Source organism: Poromitra crassiceps, assembly GCF_964638095.1.
Source record: "Poromitra crassiceps genome assembly, chromosome: 18".
Taxonomy (NCBI): Eukaryota; Metazoa; Chordata; class Actinopteri; order Beryciformes; family Melamphaidae; genus Poromitra; species Poromitra crassiceps.
In genome coordinates this window covers 20,581,342-20,595,489 of record NC_139636.1, presented here as the reverse complement: position 1 = coordinate 20,595,489, position 14,148 = coordinate 20,581,342, and the positions used below count along the sequence as shown (strand labels likewise).

The window sequence follows — 14,148 nt, the reverse complement described above, 5'->3', positions numbered from 1 at the left end:
ACAATGACAACGTGACACGGGCCGACCAACATGCCTGTGAGCGCTTTCTCACAGAGAAAAGCCCCTCCTCCTCTTTGAAGTGAAAGCAAAGACATGGGATTGAAGGATTCAAGCAAGACGGCCCAACTTCAACTCACTTCCTGTCATTTTGTCACGTGGGTTTTGCCACGCACACGCCCACTTTCGGCAGGTCTGGTCTGATGCCGCATTCATGTGCTCCTCGGATATATCGGATTTACCGTATTTAAGAGTTGTGAGCACATGAACGGCCATTCAATGTCGTATAGACCAAATCAGCGGGATGTTTACATTTACTTCCGGGTACCCCTGAGGTCCACACATTATAATGGCGGTGGACGGCACAAACTGACGTGTTGAAGACAAAAACAGACAAAGAAGACAAAAATGGTTCGTCCGTGTTGTGTTGTTGTTTAATATCATTCATAACAACACTTTCACTAACGTTAGTGGAGACCAGACTAGCTAATTTACCTGTTGGACCAGACTAGAGTAGACTTGAAGCTAAATTAAATTGACGTGGCGTCAGTAGCTCTGTCTGTACCAGGCTCTTTCTCGCCGAGAAGAGGCTCTTTCTCGCCGAGAAGAGCCTGGTGACGCGAGGTTACTCTGTCTGTAACGTAAAAAAACAGCGAGTTTGACAGACAAACAAACGTTATTAGCTAGCTAACACTACATAAAACAAACGCAGAAGAAAGGCTAGATACGTCGGACAAGCATGTTTACCAACCGTTTAACCATTTAAATTGAAAGTAGTCGGCCGAAAACAACGAGAGGGTTTGACAGCATTTATTTGACAACACGCACATTTAAACCTGCCGCCTTCCCCAAGTGGTACCCGGAAGTAAATTTGTTTACATGGTGACGTCACAGTGATTTGGTCTATTTACCAGCGGGAATTTCTGAGATTTCGATGCTACACGAGTTTCCGACGTTGTGATGTTGCATGAGGATTCTGGACTACAACAATGGCGGGAAGTATGAGTCCGTGGCACCAATTGACTGTCAAAAGTTATATATTTTGTTATTCTGTTCATAGTAGCTATCATTTATTTTTAGTAGTTGCACATTATGGCCTATGTAGCTACCATAATGACCCACTACTTGCTTTTAGTAAGAAAACCCCAGCCAAGAGAAAACAAGTGTCCATGTTTGTTCCTCTTTCCGACCAAGAGCATTTGAACGGGGTCCTGTCGTAATTACACGTCACCCCTGATAAATCCGATATATCCGAGGAGCACATGAATGCGGCATGAGGCTATGGTGAGGTCTGAGTCAATGGTTGACCACGCCCATTTAGGAGACTTGCTGCTACCATTTGTTAGAATTGAGCCTGCGGTGACCCATCTATAGTAATATAATATCTATGGTGAAAGTAAACTGCACAGTGTCAAAGTAAAAATGGCAGCAGAACATCAGCAGCTGTTCGACTGCTCCATCTGTTTACATGTGATGAAGGATCCAGTGACGACGGCCTGCGGACACAATTACTGTATGGAGTGCATCAACAGATTCTGGGACCATGAGAGGCAGAGAGCAGGCTACAGCTGCCCCCAGTGCAGGCAGACCTTCAGGCCCAGGCCCACTCTGCAGAGGAATACGCTGCTCACCGAGCTACTCGACAAACGCAAGGCGGAAAACAACCAGCCAGGTGCAGCTTTATTATAGCTTTGTATTTTTATTTCGTTTTTATTTTAGCAAGATGCTTGCTTCCAGAGTGGGTTTGCTCGTTTCAGTTTAGTTTTTATTGTTTCAAAAATGTTTTGTTTTAGTTAAATAGTTTTTTTATTAGTTTGAGTAGCTTTTTATGAGGGGTATTTTAACCTGACTCCGCCAGATGGGGCGGTATTGAGTTCAAATGTGAAGCAAAGCAAAGCAAAGCAAACTCATCCATCTGGCAGCTTCAGGTTAGGGGTGTTTGGCAGGGGCAAGATTCAGAATTGGTATTATTATAATACAAACACAATACTCAGCCAACATCCCAGTCTCTCACCAATGCCTCCTCGTGCTTGTTGTGTTGACAAATTTGACCAAATAGATTTTTTCTTTGTATATATATTTTTTGTTTATTTAGTTTTGTAAGTACAATATCATTTCAGTTGGTTTTCTTTCTTCTTTCTTCTTTCTAAAGTATAATTTTTAATTTATTTTTTACACCTAGTTTTAATTTTAAGTTTAGTCAACAATAGTTAAGTAAGGGATAATGTATATTGAGGCGGTGATTACGGGGGAAATAATGACCGACAGGTGGATTGAGCCCGACGCGCCAGCGGAGGGCTTAATCGTTCACCTGACGGTCATTATTTCCCAGTAATCACCGCCTCAATATACATTATCCCGCTTAGAACACGGCCTACAACTAAATCATTCAATAATCTGACAAAAATAATTATTCAAATAGATTTTTTAATAGCGTTTTCAACGACAAAGCGGTTTCATTCGTAATTGGCACACAAGACACCACAGCTGCAACTGGTTGGCCTAATTAGTAGTGTCTGCAGACAAAATGCTCTTATCAACTGATTAATCCAGGTGTGGCAGAGCAGCGGTCGGTTGTCGAGAAATAATGACCGGTGAATATTGTTGATTGACCAATCAGAATCGAGTATTCAAGAGAGCCGTGTTCTAATCAACTATAATGACCTGGGCCAGCAGGTGCTGATAGCGACCGCTACACCTCACATGGAGCCTGTGTGGAGTGCGACACGTGCACGGGGGGAAAGCGCGCGGCCGTCATGTTCTGCCTGGTGTGCATGGCCGCGTACTGTGAGACCCACCTGACCCCTCACTTTGAAGTGCCGCCGCTGAAGAAACACAAGCTGGTGCAAGCCTCAGTGAGAGTCCGCGAGAGCATCTGCCACCGCCACGACAAGCTGCTGGAGGTCTACTGCTGCACCGACCAGCAGTGCATCTGCCTGATGTGTACCGTGGACCAACACCGAGGCCACCACACTGTGCCAGCTGCAGCAGAGAGGACCGAGAAGCAGGTGAGCTCTGAACCCTTTAGGGAACTCATTTGTTTACTGTCCTTTTGCATTGGCCAAGGCTGTGATGATAAGCTGTTGTATTTGTGTTTGAACAGAGGCAGCTGGAAAGGACCAAGCAAGAGCTTGAGCACAGAGCGCTGGACTCAGAGAGGCAGATCGAGGAGCTGATACACACAGCAGACTCCATAAGGGTGAGTGCTGGGGGGAAGGGGCTCTCCTTTGGGCCTTTATCCATACATTGTTCTGTTATAAAAATGATAATTATCATGTGAGAATCGCACACCCTAAATGGAGTTAGCTGTTGTCCCGGTAGTTTCGCTTGCCAGACTATCTCCGTTTCGCGCTGTACCTGCGCAGGAGAGTCTGGCTGCTCTTACTCTCCCTCTGGTCTAACAGGAAAAAAAGGCTCTGTTATCTTCACAACCATCCACTGAAAGTACCAAGCATGCCTGCTTTATTGCACAATCCAAATCTTCGTCAAAACCTGCGATTTTAAGCGTGTAGCAACACTAGCTTGCGTTGTTGTTGTTTCACAGCGACGCTCCAACTGAAATGGCTCTACCATTGGCTCAGATCGGCTCCAACTGGAATGGAGCCAATGGCAGAGCTTAGACCCGCAGCCTGCTTCCAGGCAGTCAGACTATTGTCCCGGTGAACAAAGGAGCCCCAAACAGGAAGAAAAGGTTATGAATAATGAAGTAAGGTGTTTTTTTCTGAATTTTCTCCATTTTCTCCCCAATTGTACTTGGCCAATTCCCCCTGCTGTCCTGGTTGTTGTGCCACCCCCTCTTGCTGATCTGGGGAGAGCTGTAGTCTAGCACATGCTTTATACATATGCAGTCGCCAGCCGCTTCTTTTCACCTGACAGCGAGGAGTTTCACTGGTGGGACGTGGCGCGTGGGAGGATCACACTATTCCTCCCAGTTCTTCCCCCTCCAAACAGCCACCCAGACTGATAAGGGGAGGTGCTGGTGCAGCGACCAGGGCTCATACCCCACTGGCTTCCCACCTGCAGACACGGCCAATTGTATCTGTAAGGGCGTCTGACCAAGCTGGAGGTGCCGCTACCGGGAATTGAACCTGGGTCTCAGTGGTGGTAGGTGAGTGCTTTTGCCTCTTCACTACCCAGATGCCCCAAGGCAACATGTTTTCTTAGTACCTAGCAGAGACTTCCAATTCTTCCTCTCGGTGTCATATGATTGAGTAAGCAGAGTGTAACATCATACACACCATATACACACACTGATATGAAAACACGTCACTGGAGCACAATGGAAATGTCAAAACAGAAACTTTTGCAAAATGGCTTATTCTGAAGGCAGGAAAACATCAACAAACTAATTACATATGTAAATAATTTGGGGGAAATAGAAACTAGACTAGTAGTACAGGAGTCAATTGTGTTGTGTAACTCTAAATATACCGTAAATTCCGGACTATAAGCCGCACCTTTTTTCCCGTTTTTTGGGCTTTTTTGGCCCCTGCGGCTTATATAACGGTGCGGCTTATCTATGGATTTTTTCCAAAAAAAAAAAAAAAAAAATCTCTCTTTTTTAGCACTCTTTCTAACTATAAAGCCACTTCTGTTTTAATTTCCTCTCTTGCCCTCTTTTCACCACACTGTATGACACTGTATGACACTGTATGACACTGTGTGCACTGTAAATAACAACACAGGTGGTGTTGTGTTATGTTGTTTTGTTGAAATGTTAATAAATGGGAGCATTACATATGGTAATTAAACATTAACACGTTCACTGCCATTGACGTATTAATACGTCAAAAATAATCCAACGGTTGACTGCCAATGACGTATTAATACGTCAAAAAAAATGATTTTTTTTTTTTTGACCGTGGGATGTGCATCTAACCCTTTTACATCTCTTATATAATTATTGGAGCCACCGAACGTTTACAACCCATTCCACCGAGCCACTAAGTGGCGACAGTGCCCTCCTGACTAGAGGAAGGCAAGCAAAAAGCAGCCATTCTCATGAAAATGGATGGGGGAAAACGCTTTCGTTTTCACGCTGATTGCTGGCGATGCGGGATTGCAAATTTGCATAATAGATTACAGGTGGAACACACTTTGAAACACGCAGCATAAATATGACCAGAATCGCAAAAGCTTCTCTCAACCAAAACTCCAAGAAGCGAGCGAGTCCATCCAGACTTCCTCAAACAGCGGCCGCGCAGACAGGCACAGGACAGCAGCAAAGCAGTGAGACTGGTGACAAGCTTGTGACGGCCGCTGCAGCCAAGAAGAACGCCCACGGAGGGAGGAGTTGGAAGCAACTCTCCCTCTCGCTCTCTCCCTCTCTCTCTCTCTCTCTCTCGCTCTCTCTCCCTCCCTCCCTCCCTCTCTCTCTCTCTCTCCCTCTCCCCCTCTCACTAGGATTAAACCTAGTGCGTCTCCGGGAGAGAGAGAGAGAGGGAGGGAGAGCGAGAGGGAGGGAGAGAGAGAGAGAGAGAGAGGGAGGGAGAGCGAGAGGGAGGGAGAGAGAGAGAGAGCGAGAGGGGGAGGGAGAGAGAGAGAGAGAGCCAAAAATGAATGGTTAAAGTGACTGTTCTATCGAATTTCACAAAAAGCCGTTTATCTCTGAATAATTTTTCTGACGCTGAAACCATGCTGTATTCAACTGCTAATGCTTACATAACTACTAACTCTACAAACTAACTCTTTTAGACAGAGAAAGCACACATTCTATTAGTTCTTTTGAGATATTGTGTGTTCACAAAATCTTAGCAGAAAAGAATCCTCGGGTCTTGAAAGATGAGCCAGAATCCTCAAAAAACCCCTCTGGCAGAAGCTAACTACAGTAAAAAAAAAAAACGTCTGGCAGTGAATGTGTTAAAACACAATAAAAAATAATAAAAAATACCATTAAAACACCCGCGGCTTATAGTCCGGTGCGGCTTATATAAGAAAAAAATAGTCAACTTTGAAGGTGCGGCTTATACACCGGTGCGCCTTATAGTCCGGAATTTACGGTAATTGGTGGAGAGAACAAGACTAATTGAAATGTTTCTCCTACCAGGCTGCCACGTGGGAAACGCTGGACGACTTTGAGCGAGTGTGTGCGGATCATATCTGCTTGTACGTCTGCTCCGTGGAGAGGAGGCGCTCCGAGATGAGACAGAAAGTTGGAGAGATGGAGAAGGCGGCGCTGGATCCGACCAACACTATGTTGGGGAAGCTGAAGTGTGAAGTATCTGAGCTGAGGAGGACAGAGGCTCAGCTCAACCAGCTGTCGCTCACAGAGGATCCCATCCAGTTTCTTCGGGTGATGACATACTTTGCCACTCTTTCATTTCAGATTTGGCCCCTGATTTTGTGTGTAAATTGAGAAATGCGTTTAGTCCTACCCCGTCTTTGTCTTAATATACATTCTGTTTACCTGATGCAGAGTTTCCCGGCTGTCGCTGACCTCGCTGCATCCACACTCACAGCCCCGCCCATAAGCCCACCCATAAGCCCTGAAATGCTGACGCGGCTGCAGAAATCCAAACTGGAAGAAATTTGCAAAGAAGAAAAGAAGGAATTAATGAACGTCATTCTTGAGAAAAACATGCGTATGTATGATCAGTGCGATTTCTAAACCGTACTGTATAAGTGGGAAGACAGGAAACATACCATATGTTTTATAGAGAGAATGTTGAGTTTAACTTCCCCCGCCCCTTGTTCCCATAGTGTCAAAAACTCCTATGCTGCAGGAGAAAGCAACGTCCAGGACCAGGTCATATCTTTTGACTAAATATCAAAGTAAGCATTATGTTAATGAACTTTGCACAAATAACTGTAACACTGAGACACGGATACTAGAGCCCATGGGTTTTAATGAATGAATGAATGAAGTATTTATTTGTCCGTTAGGAAAATTGGTTTGTACATCATGGTCATTGGCAAAAAGGACATCAAAAACAACAGACAAGACAACAACAAAAAATATTGGCAACATCAACACATCACAAGATTGGGCTAGGGGAGGGGTTGGATGGGTAGTGCTGGGGGGGGGGGGGGGGGGGGTATCAGAGTCTGTTTATTAGTCCAATGGATGTGGGGATGAATGTTCTGTTTGTCCTTGTCGTTCTATGGAGTGGGGCGTTTTAGCCTCCTTTCTAGAGTGTCCGCCTCCCATGCTGGAGGTTCCTGGTTCGATCCCCAGCTGCAGGGGACTACACAACCCAACGTGGGTTACAAAAGGAGTGTCCGCCTCCCATGCTGGAGGTTCCTGGTTCGATCCCCAGCTGCAGGGGACTACACAACCCAACGTGGGTTACATGCTAAATTAATGTTTTATCTTGCTCCACAGACCTCAAACTGAAGGTGGATGCCAACACAGTGGCTGCATGCCTGTGGTTGTCAGACAGCAACAGAGAGATATCATGGAGTGACAGGGACCAGGCTCACCCCAAACACCCCGACAGGTTCACCTACTACCACCAGGCGCTGTGCACAGACGGCCTGAGCGGCGACCGCTACTGGGAGGTGGAGTGGGACGGCGGCATCGTCGAAGTGGCCGTTGCATACAAAGGCATCAGCAGGAAAGGCTCAGGGAACGACTGCTGTTTTGGGCACAACACTCAGTCTTGGAGTTTAGTCTGCTCTCCGTCCAGCTGCACGTTTTGGCACAACAAAATTCACAAAGCCAAAATTCCTGCTCCGCTCTCCCCAAGAGTCGGAGTGTACCTTGACTACTGTGCAGGAATCCTGTGCTTCTACAGTGTCTCTGATGGTGAGTTTACATGCCTGCACCAAGTCCAAACCAGATTCACTGAGCCTCTCTACCCCGGGTTCTGTGTTGATTTGGGTGCAACACTGAAAATATGCAAACTGTAAATCAATCCGCTTTAATGTTTGCAGACAGAATGAGAGATGGCAATATTATTGTGGTGAATGCACAAAATTGTCTAAGTGCAGTGCTTATATTCATAAGTAAATGCAATAATTCACAGCCAACAGAGCTGAACAGCCACGTGACATGGGGGTACAAGTGAAATGTTTTATGGCCACTCATGACTCAGTAGTTCACGGGTTGGCTTGGTTCCAGCCGTAAAACCCGTTATATAAGGATTTTTCTAAATGTCGATGGAGAAAATGAATGGGAAAGTCACTTCCGGGCCAAGGGATGTCATGTGACTGTTCAGCTCTATAGCTAGTAAGGTGCAAGGATTAAAGCACTTTTTGCTGATGTATGCAAAACATTCTCAGGGCTATTCTGCATTTCTGATGTATGCAAAACTTTCTCAGGGCTATTCTGCATTATTATTATTATTATTATTATTATATATATTTTTTTGCACTAAATAAAACTGATGATTTGGCAAAAATCTAAAAAAGTTTATTGGATTTCCCATAATCCAATAATGGCCTTTATCTGATAAAGCATATAGGTTTATGCTGTTTACATGACCACTTAAATAACCTGGTAACTCCAGAAATCCCATAATGATCGGTCTATTAGTGTGCATGTAAACGCGCTCAAATATTGCTTATCAGCCTTTCAGAAATCTGTTCTCAAATGAATTGTTGATTACCACGTTTAAATTCATGAGATTATTGGTATTCATTGTTACTTTGCTTGTGCACTCAAATAAAGAACATTACTATAGCAATGATATGTCTTTGTTTATTTGATTTCATTTGATACTGTTTACATTTTTAAAGGTCCTAAATAATTCACTCACCCCACAGAAGCATAGTTGCTTATGTTCAGGCTGTCAAAATGTAAAGCAATGTTTCCTTGAAAGTGCTGGTGACATAAAAGAAAAGTTTGATATTTGTACAAATCAGTTTGTAACTTCATATTTGTACTAGCGAACAAAGCCAACAATTTACATCGTACACACGTCATTCATACAGTTTCCCAAAGTAACAGATATTTACATCGCAGCCGCGGGTGTAGCGCCAGCGCCACAGAGTGCAGAGGTCATGATGAGGTCACAGGATGGATTCGATGGAGGCCTGAGTGTAGGAGCGCTCCACAGTGTCGTAGAAGCGCAGGCAGGCTTTGTAGCGCAGCAGCTTCTCAGCCAGAGGGCTGCTGCTCAGACCCCGGCCCTGCACACTCAGGTCTGTGTACCTGCACAGCATCAGGATGGACAGGAAGGACACTTCAGGCCAATGACAATATGTCTTCATTATACTTTTGTTTGTATGTTGATTTTATGTTTGCCAATACTTCATATTTCTGTGGAAAACATTTTTACTCTTCTGCTTTACCACAACATGTGAGTGTACCATAGACAAAAGCTAGCCCATTAATTCACCTGAAGATACACAAGCAATACCAGGGGACATGGGTGGTCACACAGTGCAGTCCATATAGTTACATGATGCTATTCAGTAGTGCAATCAGACTGGTTGGATCTACTTCTAGCCTTAAAGGAACAGTCACCCAAAAATGAAAATTCTGTCAATCCTCACCCTCATGCCAGTTGAAAAACACTGGTGAAGTTTGTCCATATAACACACCATTGACTTGTACAGTACAACTGAAGTCAATGGTGACTGGTTTTCTCTCGAGTTGTGCTGGCAACCATGTGTTATATGGACAAACTTCAAACTTTTTGTTGCCCATGTAGTTAGAGGTAATACTGTACCTGTAAGATATCCTCCAACACACAAGGCTATTTATAGCCATCAGCGACGCCAGGAAGAAGAAAAATCTCTCCAGATTCCCATCATGGAGTACATTTGGGTAGAAGTTACCTGTAAGTTAAAAAAAATGACCTGTAATGAATGGTATCAGGACAATCACATCTCATATTAGTGATATAAAACATTAAGCGATTTAAAAGAAAACCATACTCCACTTCTGCAATAATTTATTAATGAAAGGAAAGCATGCAATATATTTTCTAACCTCCAGAGAGCAAGTACACCAGCTGAGTGAGGAAGGCCCCGAGGAAGCAGCCCCCTCCGTAGGAAAGAGTGAGGAAGTGCAGGGAGATCCCTCTGATGTGGCTGGGAGTCAGTTGGAAAGAAATTAGAGAACCTGCCAGTTTTGGGGGGTAGGGGGGGGATAAGGACAGAAGAGAGCGGTGCAAAGTAAATATCTCTGCTTTCATAATAGCTAGTATTTCCCATGGCATTTCTGAGGTTCACCCTCTCTCCCACTCACACGCGGGGGTGACGAGGGCCTCGGCGACACCCAGGAGGATGTACTGAGGCGCCAGATGGAAGCACGGCATGGACGACACCTGCAGGACCTTCCCGGACAGCGTCTGCTCCACCAGCGGGTGGGCCTTCCTCCACAGCTCCGACAGGCCCGCCACCAGCACCGACAGGGCCGCGCACGCGTGTCCCAGGGCTGGAAGGGGGAGGACGGACAAGGAGGGGTGATGAGAGAGAGGGCTGCAGGAGGGGGTGGGGTGAGGAAGTTGTAGAAGGAAACAGGGGAGGATAAGAAGAGGAGACGAGAGAGACGCACGGAGGTTTAGGTGAAGAGGTAACAAAAGCCGCGAGCGGGAGTGCGCCGTGAGTGTGCGTACGGAAGTGCTCACCGATGACTTTGGCGGGAGCCGGAGGGCTTCTGTCCATGGAGAGGCAGCAGGTGGTCACACATTCTATCAGCGGGGCCAGGAGCAGCAGAGGCAGGATGCTGATCACATTCATGGCACCGATGGGCAGGAGGAAGTCGGTCAGGTGAAGGTTAGAGTTCATCGTCTGAATGTAGTAACCTGAAGGGATCTGTAGGAAAGGTCACAAGGTACAGATTTGAGGATAAGTGGTCGAATCTTGAACTTTGAATAGTGAAAGACAAGTTGTTCTTTTTGTTTCTTATGTCTAACCCTGTTGTTTCCCCATGTAATGGACCTGCCTGTGCGATGCAGGCTCTGTACAGCAGCTGCAGCCCGTACAGAGGGAAGAGCCTGGCCAGGACCTTGACGTTCTCCACGTGCGTCTCGCTATAACGTCCGCCGTTGTTCTCCTTGGCCCGGTCCAGCCAAGACGCCACGTCCCCGCTCAAATGGCGATAGTGGAGGCAGCACATTTTGAGGGAGTTCAGGAAAACTCCCAGCGTGGTCAGTAAAGAACCAGCTGTGAGAAGGAAGAAGGGAGGAATGATATGAGTGTGCAGAATTTGACTAAGTTTGATTGAAAACCGTTTCGTCTCTTTCTCTTGCTGGTCATGTTACCTTTCTTGGGTTTGAAGGTGAGTTTGTTGCGCACCATGTGTATGGCGAGAAGAGCCAGCAGCACAGAGGTGAAGGGGATGAGGAAGCCCAGGTTCTTAGCCACTGACTGCTGGATGTAAGCAATGCCCAGAAACACAATGGTTGAGTTCAGGTTGACCAACCAATAGAACCTGAGGGGAATGGAAAAAACTATTACAGTATTTCTTAACCCAGCGGGGGGTCTGAGGACCCCCAGGGGTCCTTGAGGGGGTTCCAGAGGGTCCCCAGCAAAAAGGAAATCTGAGTTGGAAGGGACAAATCAGACTGAGCCCCAAGAATGACTACTGGACAATAGGGTTGAGAAATGCTGGCCCTCATGTATGTCTTCTCTCTGAAATCAATGCCTCAGATGGTGCGGGCGTTGAGAAACTACCCATACTTCAAGGCCGGTCTTAATGACGGTGGTAAAACCTCCGGCCCTCTGATCATCTCTCCTGTCAATCAACGATTAGACTAAACATTTGTTTTTACGGTGCGGCCACTAGGGCCTGAGGCAGGGGCGTATCTACGGGTGGGCCTGGGTAGGCACAGGCCCACCCACTTCTTGCACTGGCCCACCCAAAAAAATATTTTTTAATTGGTTGTTTTCTAGAGGCAAACTTGCTGCTGCCTTGCTAGCTAATGGTTTTGTAGCTTAAAAACACAGGGCACATCATCTCCAGAGTCTAATGCATGACAACTTCATGACGGAATTTGCAAAGCGTGCAAAATTTCGTCATGCAATTGCCCCACCAATTTTATCCAGGCCCACCCAATTTTATCCAGGCCCACCCATAATTGAATTTCTGCCTACGCCCCTGGCCTGAGGCGTCTATAAGAGGTCTGTCCGTATGTCTGTGTGTCTGACTGATAGCATGATCACAGATGTTGGAAAATAATTTACAAATAGATGGGAAATCTAATCTTACAGTAATGTTTTTTATTGAACTGTAAAGCACAGTTGCTAGAAAGACTTTCGTTACTGTATGGTGAAGAGGGTGGCTGACGGACCTAATTTCCCTGCATGCGGATGCCGACACCACCCACCAGTTGAAGAAGGACAGGAGCTGGTGCTGGTTGTAGCCCTGCAGGCTGTAGGCACCCATGGGACACAGGATGGCCCGGATCCCGCCGATGCCCAGCGCAGCAGCCAGGAGGCCCGTGTAGAAGAGGATCTGCTGCTCCCGAGGCTCCAGCTGGTGGCTCATGTGATGAGTGTCGATGTAGAAATCCTCGAAGGGGAACGCAACCACAGGCAGCATGGCTGTTCCTAGAGAGTAAAGAGACAGGTGAGCAGTGGCATCTGCGTGCAGCTGATTTCAAACACTGATGTGACTCAGACTGCTCAGTGATCATGACTAAGCACTGAAACAGGATTTAACAGTTTACACTTTCTTGGACTGAGCTCACACTAAAGGTAAAACTTGCCAAGTGGTAAGTGGTGAAGCTGTGATGCCAACACCCCGTGATTCAGAGTGAATAACCCAGCAGATGATTTGCTCACCTCTCATCTTCAGACATCTTTCTTTTTTAAAGTGGCAGATTTGACCTGACGGGCTGGTTTACCAGGCTAGATTTGACCCACTCCAAAGTACTAAAATAAAAACAGTTCTTTCACATTAACAGTAGAAAGGCCAGTGTTTTAGAGGCGGCCAGCCAGCCAACAAGTAGTTAAGCAAAGCTGGTGAATAATAAGAACTATGCTATTTCTTTGTTTGATTCTGAAAACACAGGATTGCACAGAAATTGAGTCTAGGGAAAGTGAGGGAGGGACATTTTGAAAACAAAAAAAAAATCAAAACGGATGTTAGTTGACCACAGCCTGGCCTTTCTAGTGTTAATCCTTATTGTAAGTACCAAGTCTGCCAATAAAGGTTTGATTGATTGATTGATTGATTGATTTATTGTAACAGTAGGCTACTTGTAAACAGAAAAAAACACTGTTTCTGGTATGACATTCTTTTTTAAGTATAGCAATATTGTTGTAACATTTTCACATTAGATAGAAACTGCTATATTACACAGCCTGGAAACATGTATGAGATTTGAGTCCCTTGTGTCTTACCAAAGAAGTGAAGGAAAGCACACAGGTAGAGCACCTTGGTCCTTCCTAAGCAGGTTTCTGCAAACCACCCAACCAGAACAGGAGTGAGGATGCTGGCTCCTATGAAGCACAGGTTGACGGTAGCAGCAAGGTAGTTGTCGTAGCCCAACTTCACAGTGCAGAACAGGATCATGTTACACACCATCCCAAAGAAAGTGAACCTCTCACACAACTCCACGAGGAGGACGCAGATGATGACTTGGAGCTTCTTGCGGGACTTCCGTGGCCCATCCTGTGGGGGCCACCGCACGGGCCGAGGGGTCTTGGAGAGCCGACGCGGAGTCTTGGAGAGGCGACGCTGTTGGCTCGGGCCCTCAGGCAGTTTCTGGAGGTCTCCTGCTACCATACCACCTGAACAGCTGGCTGGCTCCTGGGTTTGGGGGATATGCTTGGGAATGGGCCGCACAGAGAGCTCTGAATGGGAACTCCTGCCCTTGTGGGATAGGACTGGCTGAAGCCAGGGCAGGAATCCCACACCTTGGTGTGACGGCAGAGAACTGGGCTGGAGACACGGGTGATCAAAGGGTCTGACACACCTACTGTATCTGCTTAACTTCACGTGCCGGTTGTTGTTGATCCTATTGGGTGGTTTGATAATGTGATGCCTCTGGGTCAGCTATGAGATGCCTCATAGGGAGCTGACACAATTTTGATGCAAACCCTATGGTGCATCTGGCATAGGAGTGATGGATGGGGAGCTATTTAGTGTCCCAGAAATATTTACTGAATGTCCAACAAGATACCTACAGACAAGTAGTTGTTTTGTCCTAGTTGATTTTTATGGAATTAACCTAGTTATGTGTACAGTTTGCATTGTAACATTAAAGATACTAATCAGTTTGCAGTGGGCCCTGTCACAGATTAAACTATAGTAATATG

At 46.0% G+C, this 14,148-nt stretch overlaps 2 protein-coding genes across 2 annotated transcripts; one reads left to right on the top strand and one right to left on the bottom strand.

Annotated features, from left to right (window-relative positions):
* Positions 1-1,431: 1,431 nt before the first annotated feature.
* LOC310792606 (E3 ubiquitin/ISG15 ligase TRIM25-like) lies at positions 1,432-8,587 on the top strand. Its single transcript, XM_083654324.1, has 7 exons — positions 1,432-1,669; positions 2,674-3,005; positions 3,101-3,196; positions 6,044-6,289; positions 6,413-6,578; positions 6,697-6,768; positions 7,319-8,587. Exons 1-7 carry the CDS (start codon positions 1,471-1,473, stop codon positions 7,843-7,845), a joined length of 1,638 nt encoding a protein of 545 aa, XP_083510450.1. The 5' UTR covers positions 1,432-1,470; the 3' UTR covers positions 7,846-8,587.
* A 359-nt stretch (positions 8,588-8,946) lies between these two features.
* On the bottom strand, positions 8,947-13,489 carry slc15a5 (solute carrier family 15 member 5; the record flags this gene model as incomplete). The annotated part of the gene is made up of 9 exons (XM_083654648.1): positions 13,231-13,489; positions 12,213-12,435; positions 11,148-11,317; positions 10,829-11,049; positions 10,512-10,698; positions 10,130-10,318; positions 9,872-10,003; positions 9,609-9,717; positions 8,947-9,088 (listed from the first exon to the last, which is right to left on the bottom strand). The coding sequence occupies exons 1-9, from the start codon at positions 13,412-13,414 to the stop codon at positions 8,947-8,949; spliced, it is 1,557 nt and encodes a 518-aa protein (XP_083510774.1). The 5' UTR covers positions 13,415-13,489.
* Between the last annotated feature and the right edge of the window lie 659 nt (positions 13,490-14,148).

Coding starts and splice junctions, on each gene's coding strand:
- LOC310792606 (XM_083654324.1), top strand. CDS start 1,471: ATGAAGGATCCAGTGACGACGGCCTGCGGACACAATTACTGTATGGAG. Junction 3,197..6,043: donor ACACAGCAGACTCCATAAGG/GTGAGTGCTGGG, acceptor TTCTCCTACCAG/GCTGCCACGTGGGAAACGCT. Junction 6,290..6,412: donor ATCCCATCCAGTTTCTTCGG/GTGATGACATAC, acceptor TACCTGATGCAG/AGTTTCCCGGCTGTCGCTGA.